Source organism: Rhamphochromis sp. 'chilingali', assembly GCF_963969265.1.
Source record: "Rhamphochromis sp. 'chilingali' genome assembly, chromosome: 14".
Taxonomy (NCBI): domain Eukaryota; kingdom Metazoa; phylum Chordata; class Actinopteri; order Cichliformes; family Cichlidae; genus Rhamphochromis; species Rhamphochromis sp. 'chilingali'.
The window spans coordinates 3547850-3567385 of NC_137941.1; the positions used below are offsets into that span (position 1 = coordinate 3547850).

At 38.1% G+C, this 19536-nt stretch overlaps 2 protein-coding genes across 2 annotated transcripts; both read left to right on the top strand.

The window, feature by feature from the left end:
- Window positions 1–5879: 5879 nt before the first annotated feature.
- Window positions 5880–6785, top strand: LOC308409899 (olfactory receptor 2K2-like; the record flags this gene model as incomplete). The annotated part of the gene is made up of 1 exon (XM_080902898.1): window positions 5880–6785. One exon carries the CDS (start codon window positions 5880–5882, stop codon window positions 6783–6785), a length of 906 nt encoding a protein of 301 aa, XP_080759024.1.
- Window positions 6786–12663: 5878 nt separating this feature from the next.
- On the top strand, window positions 12664–13593 carry LOC308409900 (olfactory receptor 5F1-like; the record flags this gene model as incomplete). Its single annotated transcript, XM_080902899.1, has 1 exon — window positions 12664–13593. One exon carries the CDS (start codon window positions 12664–12666, stop codon window positions 13591–13593), a length of 930 nt encoding a protein of 309 aa, XP_080759025.1.
- Between the last annotated feature and the right edge of the window lie 5943 nt (window positions 13594–19536).

A 19536-nucleotide genomic window follows, 5' to 3' on the forward strand; every position in this document is an offset into this window, starting at 1 on the left:
GTGTGAGGTGTACAAAATACTAAATAATAATAACACTATGAAAGTTGATAGTAGAGTGAGTGCAAGGTGGTGTGTGAACAGAGGAAGTCTGAGAGAGAAGTGTGTGCGTAGGCAAAATGCAGAGGGTGTGCGCGAAATAAGGGAGTATTGTTTTTACGTCAAGATTTAGTAGAACTAAAGTAGAACGTTACAAACAAACAGATAAATAGTAAAATGAAGAGAGAAAATAACTGACAATTACATTAATGAATAGAAAACACACATACACAAAGTGCCATATGTGAAATTATTCTAGGAAGGAGTCAGAAGTGAGATAGTTTAATATAAGATGCAATGAAGGAAGCAGCTTACACTCCTCTAATTTCCAGAGCCAGTGTGTTCCCTCCCCTGCCCACTTGGGCCCCGTATCAGGCGAGTATGGAAGGCTGGATAGCCCATGACGGGTAAGATCCCACCTCGAAACCCTGGGACAACCTAAGGCAGGCACAGTCACGATTACTCGGCTTCAGTAAGAAGACGGGACCTGACGGGTAAAGCCGCTGGGCTGAGGCAGAGGGGGTAAGTGGCAAGTGGAGCCCTACCTTCTGGCTGAGGACAAGGAATGCTGCTATTTAAGGTAGGAAATCAGAATTTGGGTTAGCAGATTTGGGAAAGACAACTGACGGCTTGAGTGGAGAGTTGTGCAGGAGTCTGACACACTGCAAAAGCAACATATGCAAATTCACACACACAAACAGAAAATGCATTAACCTTATAAAGACAAGACAAGCTCATGGAGTTTAATGCATAGACACTGATTAAACCTGGCTAAGAACACAAACATATGCAATGAAGAACAGCTTGCTATTTTGTATGAATGATACAATGGTGTGAATGTTTAATAAAATACATTTGAGTTTGTAATTGAGGAATAGAAGAAGCCATATGACAAAGGGAGTGAGTTATGAAAACAAAAAGTGATTAAAGTAGTTTTAAAAAAAAAGAGTGACTTAGGAGTGCTCTCGTACTGAGTGATCAACACTAGTGATCACTGTTGAAAGAAATAAAATGATTTAATGAGTTGGTGATGTTTAAACATATGTTTCTGTTGTTACAGCAACTCATTGAGAGATGACTCAGTATGCAAATTAGTTGGAGTGAGTGGTGACGTAGGAGCTTCCTGTGTGTGTGTGACTGAGGAAGTGACTTTCAGAAGAGGAAGCATGGCAGACGAGAAGTGCAGATTGGGGTAGGGAATTTATAGTTTAGTGATTATATGATGTCGTAAGGGGTCTTATGCTGAATTTAAGAGCATAAGGGGGTGATTTTTGTTTGCAAATTGTGTGGTTTTAATGAGACTTTCGGTGTATTGAGGAGGTGAAATTATGTGGTGGCAAAACTTTTGTGTGTTTAAGGTTGTTGAGGTTGTTGTGGTGATGGGTTGATTTTGTCAGTTAGGTTTGGGTTGTTGTTTTTGTTTTTAATAGAGGGAGTTTTAGGAAACATGGACATGTCTAAAAAATTGGGCCCATTATTTTGTAACAGTGCACTTAAAGAAAACCTGTCAGGTGATTTTGTTTTGTTTTTATGAGCTAACAATCAGCTCTATTTTTTCATTTCTGTTCTAAGCAGGCCTGAAACAGTGAATAACGGCGCTGAAAATTCTCGGGAGGAGCAAATATAAGGTGGGCTTTCCAGATTATAATTGGCTGAGGAGAAAGCTACCTGGGGACTATTCAGGACGTAAGTCCCTGTAAAAAGGATTTTATGCGAGTCAATCCAGTCCAAAAGCATAAAGAAATATTTTCCTATGGAAAATAAAAAATGACTGAGCTCATTTTGCTGAGGGTGGAGAATCTGACGCGGGAAGCTCCACTATTAGCAAGAATATGGAGTGAATGTGTGAGTGAATGTGAGGATGAATAAATGTGGACAAACAATTTGTTTTTACTAGAGAAAATTTCTGTTTTGTTTTATTAAGTGGGGTTAGATTATGGGATTATAGTATATTGTTGGGAGAATGCCAAATGCTAAAGGGGAAATATTTTTTGATGTAACTCAGTTATCATTAATTGAAGAAACACATGACTGATAACTGTTCTGTTTTAAGTTTATTTTTATGACATAGATTGGATCATGAGTGGGGAAACTGAGCATTTTTAAGTTTTGTATAGTATCTTGACACATGAAATGTATCAAGATAAAGGGGGGTTTAGGGTTTAATAATTTAATTGTTTAATAATTTAGGATCATTTCAGGACCTTTTGGGTTTTTGATCATTTGGATATGGTAAAACTGAAACTGTTATTTTTAAGTTAAGGTTAAAGACAGGAGGAGAGAGAGCACGGGGAGAACACAGACATAACAGGCTGGGGGAAATATGGAATAAACACAAAGAGAGACGAGAGCTCATAAAAACACAGAGGGGCACAAGGGGGTAAGAGTCACAAAGGGAAAAAACACTTAGGGAACACCACAACAGGACACCTCAGAAAACCTGGCCTAAATAAGGAGCGAAAATACAAGGAACCAAGAATACTGGGCCAACATGGCCCAGGACCATGACAGAACTGAATCCTGTTTAGAAGATACAATGCCGGTTTTTCAAAGCCGTGAATAAATATTAGAGGGAAAATTAGTGAGGGTTGAAGGAGTAGAACAGCTTTGATTTCTTTTTGATTTCTAGAAGTAGTGGTTATAATGTAGGCTTACACATACAGATATTACATAGGAGGTATTTTTAGGATAAAGGGGAGAGCTTATAAATAGAAATGATTTTTATACATATTGCATTTTTGACATGAGTTATTGAAGTTATTGAAGGACTGCACACGCACACAGAGTTAAGAAACACACATGACAGTATTGATTCCAGGCAAAAGGCCCTAAATTCATTTAGCTTTTAACTGAACTTAAAGAAGGACCAAAGAGGAAGGAAAGCATATATTTTGGTTAAATCTGATAAACTAGAATTAGAAGGTATTGTTACATTAAAAGGAGCAAAATGAAATAAAAAGGCTATACCAAAATGGGTTATAACATAGGAAATGTGAGGTTAAAATGAAGTTAACACATAGGAGTTGTTTTTAGGCAGCATTTAGCTATGATGAAATTTATGCAGGAGTAATTGCTTATATGCTTAAACTTAATTGATTAAAGTGGTTGTTTTCTTTTGGATCTTTTAGAGTAGAGGAACTTGCAGCAGCGACAATTTGTGCACAGGATGTTGATGATCAGATAAGGGAAAATAGAGCGAGCAACTGGACGTGAAAGCAGGGCTTAAAGAGTTTTAAAGTGATGAGGAACGTTGAAGAATATACATAAATACAAGTCAATAAGTTAAGAGCATAATTAGGATCATGCTTTTGATTAAAGAGTCCCAAAAAGGATAAGTTAGGGAGATGCAAGAAAAGGTGTTTTGTTTCCTTTGCAGAAGATCTCAGCGACCACAGGAGGGGCGAGGATCCTGGAGATCTCGAGGCCTGCTAAACCACCAGAGAGGGTCTGAGCGAGGACACAATGTATTGCGACCTCTGGTGTTCCAGAGGTCGAGAGAGGGAGTGTGGAGCAGGGAAATTATTTTACTGCTATTGTTAAATAATTGTCATCATTACCATTGCATTAATAATATAATCTGGAGTTTATATTGCATTCAGGGGTTAAACAGTGTCTCTTTCAGAAAGACTGAGTTGCAGGCTGACAGGAAGTTGTATGCAGAAGTGGAAGTTATTTTGAGCCGCAGGCTAAGACGAGGCTTTAACAATGTAACAGATAGCTTTAAGAAGGCCTTAAGCAGTTATGACTATTTTATACACAATGCATATCTGTGCTTATTAAAGAGTTGGAGCTCGGTCAATTAATTGGGGGTCGGAAGCTTTGTTCGGCGCGATGTTCGGACAATCTATTGTGCAAGTGACTTGGAGCCATAGAAGGAATTGCAATACATGCTTACAAAACACTTATATATCAGATCATTTTATATTAAGGTTTAAGTAGAGGTTCTTGGTTAAAACATTTATTTAGTAGAAGACAGACACATAGTCTCAGTGAGCCTCTGTCCTGGTGAAAGGTCAGAAGTGCAACAGGTGAATTGAGAAAGAGCATGTGAGGTCGTGACACACACACATGAGTTAGATTTATTTAGAGGAGAGAGAGGTTACTCATGTCTGGCTGTAACTGCAAAAGTGTCTCGGTAAAAGAGGAACAAGACAAGAACTGAAAGGTAGACAGGAAGGGCCAGCCATGAAAATAGAAGATGATCTTCTGGGGTAAAAGCCAGAAGATCATCTTGTATAAATCTATGTATAAAATGTATCTGTGACGCATGAAGGGGCGTCAGTAAATCAAACCCTGATGCTATAAAATATCTGTTCATGCTTTGATTAAGTCGAAGACTACTTGCTGTCTGCATACAGAGTATCTTCCCACACGTGTGTTCATTAAAATCATTGTTTGACCAAGACCTTCTGGACCAAGAGTGGTTTGTACTCTCCCTCCTCAATTGTGAACCTTAACACTACATATCTTTGCACTGAATGTATTTATGATGACCACCTGCCTAATTTAATTGAATTCAGTTTTATTTATGTAGCACCAAATCATAACAACAGTCACCTCAAGGTGCCTAATATTGTAAGATAAAGATCCTACATTATTACAATATTGTAATTACCATATAGCATTCATATAGAGAGGCTGTAATTCTAATTCTAAAGTAAATATGAGTTTACAACGTCATTCCTGTTTACGACAATAACAGATTTGTCAGTAACAACATTTGTCATTACAGTGGTGTGAAAAAGTGTTCGCCCCCTTCCTGATTTCCTGTTTTATTTTTATGTTCGTCAAACTTAAATGTTTCAGAACATCGAACAAATTTAAGATGACGATAACACACGAAATCACAAAATGCAGTTTCTAAATCAAGGTGAAAAACCACCACCAACAAAAAAACACATGGTCCTGTGTGAAAAAGTGCTACATTTTCTCAATCAAAAAAATCCCTTAAATATGAGCTGCCTGACAAAGTGGAGTAGACGAAAAGATCGTCAAAAGCCAGACATCATGCCACAATCCAGGGAAATGCATGAACAAATCAGAAACAAAGTATTTGAGATCTCTGAGTCTGGAAAAGGCTATAAAGCCATTTCTAAAATTATGGAACCGCAGTGAGAGCCATTATCTACAAATGGTGAAAACATGAAACAGTGGTGAACCATCCCATTACTGTGAGAGCACAGGCACGACTCATCCAAGACGACACAAAAGACCCCAGAACAACATCCAAAGAACTACAGGCCTCTCTTGCCTCAGCTAATGTCAGTGTTCATGACTTGGCAAAAATGGTTCCAAGACGAAAACCACGTTTATTAAAAGAGACATAAAGGCTCATGATTATGCTCCCCAAGACTTCTGGGAAAATACTCTGAGGACTGATGAGACAAAAGTAGAACTTTTTGGCAGGTTTGTGTGCCGTTATGTCTGGTGTGAAAATTAAAGTGCATTTTAGAAAATGAATTTCATACAAACAGTAAAATGTGGTGGCGTTAGTGTGATGTTCTTGAGCCGTTTTACTGCCTCAAGACCTGGAAGACTTGCTATGGTAAATTCAACCATGAATTCTGCAGTCTACCAAAACATCCTGAAGGAGAATTTCTGGCCATCTGTTCGTACCTCAAGCTGAAGTGCACTTGGGTTTTGCAGCAGGACAATGATCCAAAACACAACAGCAAGTCCATCTCTGAATGGAATTAGAAAAACAAAATGAAGATGTGCAGTAAAGTGCATTTTTCTTCTGTGTTCAATCAGACATTTTCTAATAGTTATAAACAGAACAAAAACAAACAGAACAAAAACAGATACAGTGAGCGACTAGGCTTCACTTAGATCTCTCAATCACAATGAATAATGTTTCTGTAATAACAATGTTTTTTCTTTCAGGTTTCAATGAAACAGTCAGTCACAGGTTTGTTCTCTTTTTCCTCAGTTTGTTGTGTTACTGCATCATTTGCCTCGTCAATGTTTCTCTCATTGTGATCATCATCTTGGACAGCAACCTCCATGAATCAATGTATATTCTGCTCTGTGTCTTTTGCATCAATGCACTTTATGGAACAGCAGGTTTCTTTCCCAAATTTCTCTGGGATCTCCTCTCTGATGTTCATCTCATCTCATATTACGGTTGCCTTATTCAGACTCAGGTGATTTATTCTTTTGTCTGCGGCGAACTGTCGATTCTTGCACTCATGGCATATGACAGATATGTGGCCATATGTCAGCCACTGAAGTACCACTATATCATGACAAAGCAAAGAGTCATAAGGTTTGCATGTTTTTTGTGGTTCACAACTTTCTGCATTGTGGCTGTGAATGCCTTTCTAACATCCAGACTGAAGTTATGCAGCCCGTATATTTCCACACTCTTCTGTGTGAACTGGATTATTGTTCAACTCGCTTGTTTTCCAGCACAAACTATAGTTAATGGAATATTTGCAAATATTACAATAATTATTTATTTGCTTCATGGTGTTTTTATAGTTTGGTCCTATATGTATATCATTCAAACATGTGTAAAGTCTATAGAAAACAGGGCAAAGTTCATGCAAACATGTATCCCACATCTCATCTCATTATTTACTTTTGTTGTGGCAGTACTTACTGATGTTATAAGTATGCGACTGGGTTCGAAAGAGTTGCCTCGGACCCTTCAAAACTTTGTAGCATTAGAGTTTCTTGTCATTCCTCCTATTATGAATCCTCTGATTTACGGTTTCAAACTGACCAAAATTCGAAAAAAAATTGTATAGTGTTGTTATTTTAAAAAGAACTAATTTTTGTTTTATTCGATCAGAAAATAGTTTCACACACAGCTAAGTGTCACACCCATTGTTTGACATCCATTTTTTAAAATAAGTCCAAAAAAATGTTTAATTTTTACTGAAATTTGTGTTTTATTTGGAGTTGTCTGAAAACATGTCTATTGATGTGAGCGGATATGACGTTTTATTATTTATCTGCATTTCCCAGATGATTTACATTTTGTATATGTCTTTGCACTAAATGTATTTTTGATGGTCACCTGCCTAATTACCAAAAAAACACTGATATGTAGAAAGGCTGTAAATTTCACTCTCTTTCTTCTCATTACCGTTCAAGGAAATAACAGGCACCGTGGAGACTGCACATGTGAAAAGGATTAAAAGACAAACTGTTTTAGATGTGGCAGCACTATCAGAGTGTCAATCTATTTTGATATTATGCTGTCTTATAAATCTGATCCACAACCACATGGATGTGAAGCAGTTTTAGTAGTTTTCTCAGTTTTATCCTCTTTTTCTTTAACACTTATTGAAACAGTCAGAGGTTTTAGCAACTGGACCAGTTTTAGAATTTCTGCTTAATCAAACATGAAAGTCTGTTTTTACTTAACACTTGTACAATTAAATGGCTTTTCCATTGTTTGAAGGATTGAAAGTTGAAGCTGAACATTTACAGTGCAAATCAGTTTTTCTACATGACAAAATTTAGAAATCTGTTAAATAGTAAGAAATAAATGTGTAAAATTTGCAAAAAAAAAAATTTCTGGTAGCTCATTTCCCAGCAGCAGGTGAGTCCAAGAAGCTCCACATCCCACACACAAACTACCCTCACCAGCCTCCCCCACAGGTGTGTTCTCTCCCTGCTGTTCTTGTCCCATATGTGAAACTCCTTAAGTTCGCTGATGACACCACCATCATTGGTCTGATCCTTAAGTCAGATTTTTCTGATGCTTAACAATACAGTAGCTACTGTGGTTCCCTTCAGATTCCTAGGATCCACCTTTCCACACGATCTGAAGTGATCCTTGCATATAAACTCTTTCCAGAAGAAGGCCCTAAGTTGCCTCAGGAACTACAACCTGCCACAGGAGCTGCTGGTCATCTTCCATATTGCTATCATGTAGTCTGTTCTGTGGACATCAGTCACTGGGCCAGACTGCAACAGGCAATCAGATCTGCAGAGCTGATCATCAGTGCTGATCTTGCCTCCATCCAGGACCTGTAGAGGTCCAGTGTTAGGAAATCTCTGCAGACCGCTCACGTCCCGGACACGAACTGTTCAAACTGCTGCATTCAGGAGGCTCTGCCGCTGTTTAGTAAAACAAGCCACGCAAAGACAGTTTCTTCAAGCAGGCTGTTACTCTGAACACTGTGATATAACCCACTGTTACATCCCTCAGGCCATATGCACATTGCACAGCTCAGTTTCGCACTTATAGTTAGTATAGTTTTCTAAGGCTTTCTGTAACTTGTTTTTTCTTACTTTGCTGGGCCAAATTTGGCTCCTGGGCCTTGTTGACACCTCTAGTGTAATTAGTTAGAAAGTTGGAATATTTCGTGTATATCTAAGATTACTTCCATTTCCAAGATTTTTGCACTAAATGTATTTTTGAAGGTCAAAATAAATGTAAACCCACAACTGTCCTGTCTTCTCATTACACTTGGCAAGTCTGGTTAGTTGAAAGGGTTTTTTTTTTTATATTTTACCTGTTCGGGTTCATTTGCAGTGTCCAGTGTGCAAAAAAAGAAAAAAACATTAATTAAATGTGTTAAACCAAAAGCAATGAGTCTGTTTTAAAATGTAAGGAGTGAAAAAGACAGATATTTGCGTTAAAATGTAGGGAAGAAAAGTAAAAAGATGTAGATACCTGTAAATTCTAGAGTAGCAAAGTATTTCTGCTTTATTAGTTCCAACCTCTTTTCTGTGCTGTGCCTTTGTTACACTGTAAAAAAAAAATTGTAATATAAAATATTTTACTGTGTATTTTACAGTTTTGTACTGTTTTTCCAGAATATCATTAAATTCACATAAATAGACTGTGATTTTACATTTCAAATGTAAATTAACGTAAAATCACTGTAAATGTAATAAAACATAATTTTCTTACATGAGCATATTTAGATTGTTAAAATACATTCACAAATGTATCATAATTTCATAAATATCTGTCCATTATTTGAAAGATTGAACTGTTAAATTCAAATGTAATGCTATGGAAAATATATAAAATGATTCTTATAAACTTTTTTTTACATCAAATGACAATTATTATTATTGTTGTTTAGGGCGATCGTGGCTCAAGAGTTGGCAATTCGCCTTGTATTCAGAAGGTTGCCGGTTCGAGCCCTGGCTCGGACACTCTCGGTCTTTGTGTCCTTGGACAAGACACTTCACCCAGTGGCGGTCCTAGCCTGTTTGGCGCCCCGGGTGAACACTCCCTCTGGCGCCCCACACACATAAAACATATTAAGGATTATACATTAACATGCATTGAATGCAAACAGCTACCAAACAGCCATCATAATTTGTCATACAATGAGAACAGGACAAATTGAAAATGACTAATTAACATTAAAATCTGTAACATAATGTACTGTTTGGAGTTTAGTCTGTTACTGTTACTATTTTTACCATTTCTTTTTGGAGCAACTGTAATCCACATTATTTCCTTAGGGATTAATAAACTATTCTGATTCTGACTCTGATTGTTTCAGGATGACCTGCCATTATCCAATCACACATCTGCTTACCTGTATCTTTTGCTCGTTTCTCCTCCTCTTCTTTTCTCTTTTTTCTAAACTGAGCACCTGATGGCTTTGAACTTTTCTTGTCCATCTTCCACTGGTTTTCATTTTGCACTCCAGTATGAACACAAACCCCTCAACCCGAGGATCACCACAACATAACCTAATAGACCTACACCTTAGTTCACAGATTCACTTTGTCCACAGTTTATTTCTGGGATTTCACACAACCCAGGATTCAAATCATGAATACATAATGGGCTTGGATTTACATCATTATGAATGAAATGTGCTCTATTTGGAAGCAGCTGGTCCTCTCCCCTTTTGACGGGCTGTGTGTGAGACTTTAAATCATCAAACTGTAAATTATAAATTTAAATTGTTATTGATATTTACTCCCAGCAAATAGGCGACAGAAAAGCGATCAGTGCCTATGCCATTCCCAATATGCGCTGGCTGATGTCGGGGCAGCATGAGTACGAGCAATTTTTTATTTTTATTTTTTTTGCCGATGCCCGTGATGCCGCCCCCCACCACGTCGCCCGTATCAAAAACCGCTACTGACTTCACCTACCACCTACTGGTGTTGGCCAGAGGGGCCGATGGCGCGATATGGCAGCCTCGCTTCTGTCAGTCTGCCCCAGGGCAGCTGTGGCTACAACTGTAGCTGCCTCCACCAGTGTGTGAATGTGAGAGTGAATGAATAGTGGAATTGTAAAGCGCTTTGAGGGTCTCGAAAAGCACTATATAAATGCAATCCATCATTATTATTATTTAAACCAACTGTTAACTGTATATTTCTGTACATTTAAGTATTATTATTCATATTGCCGCATTCATTGACGTTGTTTATAGGTAATTTCATTGTTTACTCACATTAAAATGTTCCTAATTTAATGTTTAAAAGCACTTGAAAAAGGCAAAATCACATGTAAAATTAGGGCAACAAACTGTAGTGTCATTACTGAAAAAAAAAACGTATTTTTATGAGAAAGTTATTTTCTGTTATTTTATGGGATTAATTTGGTGCCCCAGCTGCTGGAATATTACTGTTTTTTTTAGGATTGTTTTTTTACAGTGTAGTTTTTGTGGGTTTCCATAAGTCATTTTTTTCTTATTCTAAACAAAGAACTCCATATTTTTTCTGTATTACCTTGAAGTAAGCCGTATGCACCGTGAACTGTTTTCTTCAGTGATTACTTCACTGATTTCTGTTTTTCTTTTGAAATATTGCCAGTCATCAAGACTTGGAACAACCTTGTCCATCTGATTATTTACAGTAATGTCGCTTTTCTTTTTTTCTACCTAATTAAATGTTAACCTTTGCTGGTTTGTCATACCTCCCATTTACAGCTTCAAACTGACATTTGAAATAATATTTGTTGTGGTGTTACATTTGAAACAAATGACATTTTTATGAATTTCTAAAGACTTGATAGTCATATTAATCTTGTTCATTACAGTTACCATCAAACCTTTACTTGCCTTAAGAAAAATGTAATAGAAAGTGAGCATAAAATGATTGAATTTACTGTTTTACTTTATAACTTATCAAAAAGGAAAAGGAAAAGAAGACCTTTCTCTTCCTGGAAAAACAAGTTGATTCCAAAGAGCTCCATTTTGGTTTCCTCTGTCCACAGCACTTTCTCCTAAGCCTTCTCAAAGTCATTTAGGTGTTCACTGGCAAACTTAAAACAGCCCTGTACATGTGGTTTATGCAAGATTTCAGTCTGCTATGGCAGTGGTTGTGGCTGTGGTTTCAACTCATTTCGGGTCATCAACATCCTCCTGTGGAGTTTTAGGCTGATCCACCACCTTTGTTATGATCATCCTCACCCCATGAGGTAAGATCTTGCATGGGGCAATTGATGGTCATTTTATATTTCTTCCATTTAAGAAAAATAGCACCAACAGTTGTTACCTTCACATTAAGCTTCTTCTTGATGGTGTGGTTGCCTAATCCAACCATGTGCAGGTCTACAGTCTTGTCTCTAATGTAATTTCACAGCTCTTTGGTCTTTGACATAGTGGTGAGAACAGTGGCGGTCCTAGCCTGTTTGGCGCCCTGGGTGAACACTGGTATATTTATTTTCTTACTCTTCTTATATTTATTGTTTGTTTACTTGCACTGCTGTAACTGGAGCCTTGTCGTCTTGTCTCTCTATATACTGCACTGTATGTAGCGGAGATGACAATAAAGTTTACTTTGACTTCAGCAGCGAGCAGGCGCACCGAGGGCTCTCACGCTCACTTTTCGGGTATAGAATTTCGAAAAAACATCGGTGCAAATTATAAGTCTGTATCATGATGTCTGGTGTTTTTGTGTTTGTTGTGTTTGTTTTTATTTTGTTTTATTTTGCGAGTTGGTTATTAGATGCCGCCCCGCCCTCTCCTCCCTGTGCAGCAAGCAGCAGGCGCACCTCGCAAACGGAGGGCGCCCTTACTCCCAGCAAATGGGCGATAGAAAACCGATCGATGCCTATGCCATTCACAATATGCGCTGGCATGACGTCGGGGCAGCATGAGTACGAGCATTTTTTTTTTTTTTTGCCGATGCCCGTGATGCCGCCCCCCACCACGATGCCGCCCCGGGCAAACGCCTGTGTCGCCCGTATCTAAAACCGCTACTGGGTGAGAAATCCAAATAGGAGAAATTGATTCTGTGGACTGGTATGCTTTATGTACATAATGAGTTGAGATCAGGAGTATCTGTAATTGATTGACTGATTGTAATCTGCAATGCCACACACAGCCAATCTGTGAGAGCTGGAGTTCTGTCTGGGTTGTTGGGGATCAAATACTTATTTCACTCAGTTACATGCAAATTAGTTTTTAACTTTTATGTAATGTGTTTTTCTTTTGTGTGGTTCATATTCTGTTTCTCTCCATAAAATAAAAGTATCATAAGAACACACTATCCATTTCTTTGTGAGCGAACTTATAAATTCAGAAGGAGATGTTTAGTATATGCAGCATATTAAATCCCCTGTGATTTTTTCCAGATCATTGGTTGACTGGTTTGAAATCCCAGCTCACATGTTGCTGTAGACAAAACTAGACAGAGAAGAGTGAAGAAAGGAGACCAGATGTGAGAGACTAGGCTTCACTTCTCTCAATCACAATGAATAATGTTTCTGTAATAACAATGTTTTTTCTTTCAGGTTTCAATGAAACAGTCAGTCACAGGTTTGTTCTCTTTTCCCTCAGTTTGTTGTGTTACTGCATCATTTGCCTGCTAAATGTTTCTCTCATTGTGATCATCATCTTGCACAGCAACCTCCATGAACCAATGTATATTCTGCTCTGTGTCTTTTGCATCAATGCACTTTATGGAACAGCAGGTTTCTACCCTAAATTTCTCTGGGATCTCCTCTCTGATGTTCATCTCATCTCATATTACGGTTGCCTTATTCAGAATCAGGTGATTTATTCTTCTGCCTGTGGTGAACTGTCGATTCCTGCACTCATGGCATATGACAGATATGTGGCCATATGTCAGCCACTGAAGTACCACTCTATCATGTCAAAGCAAAGAGTCATTAGGTTTGCATGGTTTTTGTGGTTCACAAATTTCTGCATTGTGGCTGTGAATACCTTTCTAACATCCAGACTGAAGTTATGCAGCCCGTATATTTCCAGACTCTTCTGTGTGAACTGGAGTATTGTTCAACTCGCTTGTTTTCCAGCACAAACTGCAATCAATGCTATATCTGCAAATATTACAATAAGTATTTATTTTCTTTACGGTGTTTTTATAGTTTGGTCCTATCTGTATATCATTCAAACATGTGTCAGGTCTATAGAAAACAGGGCAAAGTTCATGCAAACATGTGTCCCACATCTCGTCTCATTATTTACTTTTGCTGTGACAAAGCTTTTGGACATTATAAATATGCGACTGGGTTCGAAAGAGTTGCCTCAGACCCTTCAAAACTTTGCAGCAATAGAGTTTCTTGTCATTCCTCCAATTATGAATCCTCTGATTTATGGTTTCAAACTGACCAAAATTCGGAAAACAATTTGTAGTGTTGTTATTTTTAAAACTAAGTGACTTCTGTGTTATTTAGTAAGATAACAAATTTTTTGTAATCATGGACAGTTACAGATCAGATCCTTTTCTTATGTGCATTGAAAAAAGATATTAATGTAAGCAGTTCTGCAGCTTTAATCTCTATCTTCATATCTCAGGTCATTTCCATTTCCTACATATCTTTGCACTGAATGTATTTATGATGACCACCTGCCTAATTTAATTGAATTCAGTTTTATTTATGTAGCACCAAATCATAACAACAGTCACCTCAAGGTGCCTAATATTGTAAGATAAAGATCCTACATTATTACAATATTGTAATTACCATATAGCATTCATATAGAGAGGCTGTAATTCTAATTCTAAAGTAAATATGAGTTTACAACGTCATTCCTGTTTACGACAATAACAGATTTGTCAGTAACAACATTTGTCATTACAGTGGTGTGAAAAAGTGTTCGCCCCCTTCCTGATTTCCTGTTTTATTTTTATGTTCGTCAAACTTAAATGTTTCAGAACATCGAACAAATTTAAGATGACGATAACACACGAAATCACAAAATGCAGTTTCTATATCAAGGTGAAAAACCACCACCAACAAAAAAACACATGGTCCTGTGTGAAAAAGTGCTACATTTTCTCAATCAAAAAAATCCCTTAAATATGAGCTGCCTGACAAAGTGGAGTAGACGAAAAGATCGTCAAAAGCAGACATCATGCCACAATCCAGGGAAATGCATGAACAAATCAGAAACAAAGTATTTGAGATCTCTGAGTCTGGAAAAGGCTATAAAGCCATTTCTAAAATTATGGAACCGCAGTGAGAGCTATTATCTACAAATGGTGAAAACATGAAACAGTGGTGAACCATCCCATTACTGTGAGAGCACAGGCACGACTCATCCAAGACGACACAAAAGACCCCAGAACAACATCCAAAGAACTACAGGCCTCTCTTGCCTCAGCTAATGTCAGTGTTCATGACTTGGCAAAAATGGTTCCAAGACGAAAACCACGTTTATTAAAAGAGACATAAAGGCTCATGATTATGCTCCCCAAGACTTCTGGGAAAATACTCTGAGGACTGATGAGACAAAAGTAGAACTTTTTGGCAGGTTTGTGTGCCGTTATGTCTGGTGTGAAAATTAAAGTGCATTTTAGAAAATGAATTTCATACAAACAGTAAAATGTGGTGGCGTTAGTGTGATGTTCTTGAGCCGTTTTACTGCCTCAAGACCTGGAAGACTTGCTATGGTAAATTCAACCATGAATTCTGCAGTCTACCAAAACATCCTGAAGGAGAATTTCTGGCCATCTGTTCGTACCTCAAGCTGAAGTGCACTTGGGTTTTGCAGCAGGACAATGATCCAAAACACAACAGCAAGTCCATCTCTGAATGGAATTAGAAAAACAAAATGAAGATGTGCAGTAAAGTGCATTTTTCTTCTGTGTTCAATCAGACATTTTCTAATAGTTATAAACAGAACAAATGTTTTTTCACTTCACTGCTTGATTCTTAACCCGCCTAACTGAAACATGATGAAATGTCATTGCATTATTTTTGAAACGTCTTCCGCAGTGCATGTGATCGCATTGTAACTTACTAATAAAAAGTTCTGCGTGTACTTTGGTGTATGTTTTATATAATTTTATTGCACATAAATCATAGTCATTTTATTTTACAATAACAGACTATCATATATCTCTTCTTTCTGATGTTGTTTCTAGTTATGGGAATAACTGTGTTACAAGTAGTGGCGTTACTTTTTTCAGTAACAAGTAATCTAACTAATTACTATTTCTATCGTTACAACGCCGTTACCATTACTAACAAGAAAATGCGGAGCGGTCGCGTTACTATTTTTCAACAAACAGACGCTTGAAGCTGTGTTCAGCTTACCGCATCTTATATCAGTTGCACAGAAGTAGCTGCCTATATAAGTAATCTGTGCGCTACAGCTTTAAGCAGCTGCGCGTGCTCCCTCGGACGGCAATCACTTTGTGCCCGACGATCACTTTTTGGCACAACACCTGGAGCTAGGGGGGCAAAACAATCGCATGAGTGCTGCTATTTGACTGAGGAAGAATAAAGTAGTCGTGGTAAGCCAATCACATGACCACTTAAAGACAAAGCAACAAGGTGATATATATACCAGTTTTTAAATTGTGTTGATAGGCCACGTAAAACCAGACTCATGATAAACAATATATACGCAGTGTTTTTCCTGAATACTTCCGTCACGTTTACTGTCTAAGGTAAAAAATGGTAAATGGTCTGCATTTGTATAGTGCTTTATTTAGTCCCTAAGGACCCCAAAGCACTTTACACTACATTCAGTCATTCACACACACATCACACTGGTGATGGCAGCTACATTGTAGCCACAGCTGCCCTGGGGTGCACTGACAGAGGCGAGGCTGCCGGACACTGGCGCCACTGGGCCCTCTGACCACCACCAGTAGGCAACCATGGGGTTAGTAGCTTGCCCAAGGAAATATTTGGCAAGATACTAGATACAAGATGCTTAGGAGTGATGGTGAGAGAGAGAGAGAGAGAGAGATAAAGACAGCAGAGAAAGAGAGAGAGCGAGTTTTGAGATGTGAGAGATTTGTGACGTTTAGGTGTTTGGAGTGTGTAGTTAATGTGTTGTCTTGTGTAGTTAGCAGAGATGGGTTACAGTATTACGGATTACAGTAACGCATTACTTGTAATGCGTTACTGTAATCCGATTACTTTTTTCAAGTAATGAGCAAAGTAAGGGATTACTATTGCAAAAAAGGTAATTAGATTACTGTTACTTTCCCGTAGGAACGCTGCGTTACTGCGTTACTAAAAACCGAGATTGTTTTGCAAGAGTGTCTCATGACAGTGACGTAAGCGAGTGTGACGTTCGTGACAACAGCTGTCTGCAGATCAACAATTGATTGATTGATTGATTGATTGATTGAATCTTTATTTTGAACATGTTGAAAAAGTATTAAAAAAAATAGAATTAAAAGAGACAAATGAACAAAGCAAACAAAAGGAAAACGAGCAACCACAACTCCAAATAACGTCCATGTTCAAAAAGGAGCAGGAAGAAGCATAAGCTTATTTAATCCCACCCCTTTTCCACTATCTAGTATCAATAGACTACAGAAATACAGTGGGGCAAAAAAGTATTTAGTCAGCCACCGATTGTGCAAGTTCCCCCACTTAAAATGATGACAGAGGTCAGTAATTTGCACCAGAGGTACACTTCAACTGTGAGAGACAGAATGTGAAAAAAAAAATCCATGAATTCACATGGTAGGATTTGTAAAGAATTTATTCGTAAATCAGGGTGGAAAATAAGTATTTGGTCACCTCAAACAAGGAAAATCTCTGGCTCTCACAGACCTGTAACGTCTTCTGTAAGAAGCTTTTCTGTCCCCCACTCGTTACCTGTATGAATGGCACCTGTTTGAACTCATCATCTGTATAAAAGACACCTGTCCACAGCCTCAAACAGTCAGACTCCAAACTCCACCATGGCCAAGACCAAAGAGCTTTCGAAGGACACCAGGAAAAGTATTGTAGACCTGCACCAGACTGGGAAGAGTGAATCTACAATAGGCAAGCAGCTTGGTGTGAAAAAATCAACTGTGGGAGCAATCATCAGAAAATGGAAGACATACAAGACCACTGATAATCTCCTTCGATCTGGGGCTCCACGCAAGATCTCATCCCGTGGGGTCAAAATGATCATGAGAACGGTGAGCAAAGATCCCAGAACCACACGGGGGGACCTGGTGAATGACCTGCAGAGAGCTGGGACCAAAGTAACAAAGGTCACCATCAGTAACACACTACAACGGCAGGGAATCAAATCCCGCAGTGCCAGACGTGTTCCGCTGCTGAAGCCAGTGCATGTCCAGGCCCGTCTGAAGTTTGCCAGAGAGCACATGGATGATACAGCAGAGGATTGGGAGAATGTCATGTGGTCAGATGAAACCAAAGTAGAACTTTTTGGTATAAACTCAACTCGTCGTGTTTGGAGGAAGAAGAATACTGAGTTGCATCCCAAGAACACCATACCTACTGTGAAGCATGGGGGTGGAAACATCATGCTATGGGGCTGTTTTTCTGCCAAGGGGACAGGACGACTGATCCGTGTTAAGGACAGAATGAATGGGGCCATGTATCGTGAGATTTTGAGCCAAAACCTCCTTCCATCAGTGAGAACTTTGAAGATGAAACGAGGCTGGGTCTTCCAACATGACAATGATCCAAAACACACCGCCCGGGCAACAAAGGAGTGGCTCCGTAAGAAGCATTTGAAAGTCCTGGAGTGGCCTAGCCAGTCTCCAGACCTCAACCCCATAGAAAATCTGTGGCGGGAGTTGAAAGTCCGTGTTGCTCGGCGACAGCCCCAAAACATCACTGCTCTCGAGAAGATCTGCATGGAGGAATGGGCCAAAATACCAGCTACTGTGTGTGCAAACCTGGTAAAGACCTATAGTAAACGTTTGACCTCTGTTATTGCCAACAAAGGTTATGTTACAAAGTATTGAGTTGTATTTTTGTTATTGACCAAATACTTATTTTCCACCCTGATTTATGAATAAATTCTTTACAAATCCTACCATGTGGATTCATGGATTTTTTTTTTTCACATTCTGTCTCTCACAGTTGAAGTGTACCTCTGGTGCAAATTACTGACCTCTGTCATCATTTTAAGTGGGGGAACTTGCACAATCAGTGGCTGACTAAATACTTTTTTGCCCCACTGTACCTCCTTGTAATTACATTATATGTTATGTGTAATTTTTTTTTTTTTTTTTTTTTTTTTATATATACACATATATGTTTCTATCTATCCATACCTACGTATATACACACATACGCACATATACACATTTTCAATAACCCCATTAACACCTGAAGGATACACAACCTACAATTTTATATATATTTTATATATATATATATATATATATATATATATATATATATATATATATATATATATATATATATATATATATATACACACACACAATGGATAATATATCGAGTGCAGAGAGAGTATGAGCGTGCAGCGTTTAAAGCGTGGAAGTACTGACCTTACTTTGAGTTTGATTCCATAAAAAGTGACAAAAACATTAATGTCCGCTGTTCACTGCATGGAAAGATCATAGTTCTCACATTTAAGTGCATTCATAACCTTGCATTTCTTATCTCTGTGATCTGCCTCATATCACCACAGTTTACCGCTCTCTCAGATCTTCATCTTGTTGTTCCTTCTGCTCGTCTTACCGCTATGGGGCACAGAGCTCTCAGTCGCTCTGCTCCTCGGCTCTGGAACTCACTTCCTTCAGCTTAAGAAATATAGATTCCCTTATTTAAATCACAACGCAAAACCTACTTGTTTAAACTGGCTTACTCGCTTTAATACAGATTTTACTTACTGTCAAATCTTGGGGGGGGGTTGTTTGTTTTTGTTGTTGTTGTTGTTTGTGGTTGTATTTTGCTGGGTTTTTTTTAATATTTTAATTTATTAGGATCTATTTTAATCTACTGTTTTATTTATGTCATTTTCTCTTTGTACGGTGACCTTGGGTTTTACAAAGGCGCCCTCAAATAAAATGTATTATTATTATTATTATTATTATTATTATTATTATTATTATTATTATTATTATTATTATTACCAGAGGACAGGAGTCCAGGAACAGAGCCAAGCCCTGACACATGAGGAGCTTGCGGGGGAGTATCCCAAATTTTTTAATTTTATTTAATTTTATTTAAATTTATTTATTTTTATTTAATGTTTTTTGTTTGTTTGTTTGTTTGTTTTTAAATTCTGGATTACATCAGAAATTTAACCAAGGTGTTGATAAGGCGCAAATAAAATGTAATAAACCTTTCCATCGGGGCACGCAGCCTCCAACTCTCCCCATCCTCACTGTTACAAAAGCACCTGTTTAAATAAGACTGTT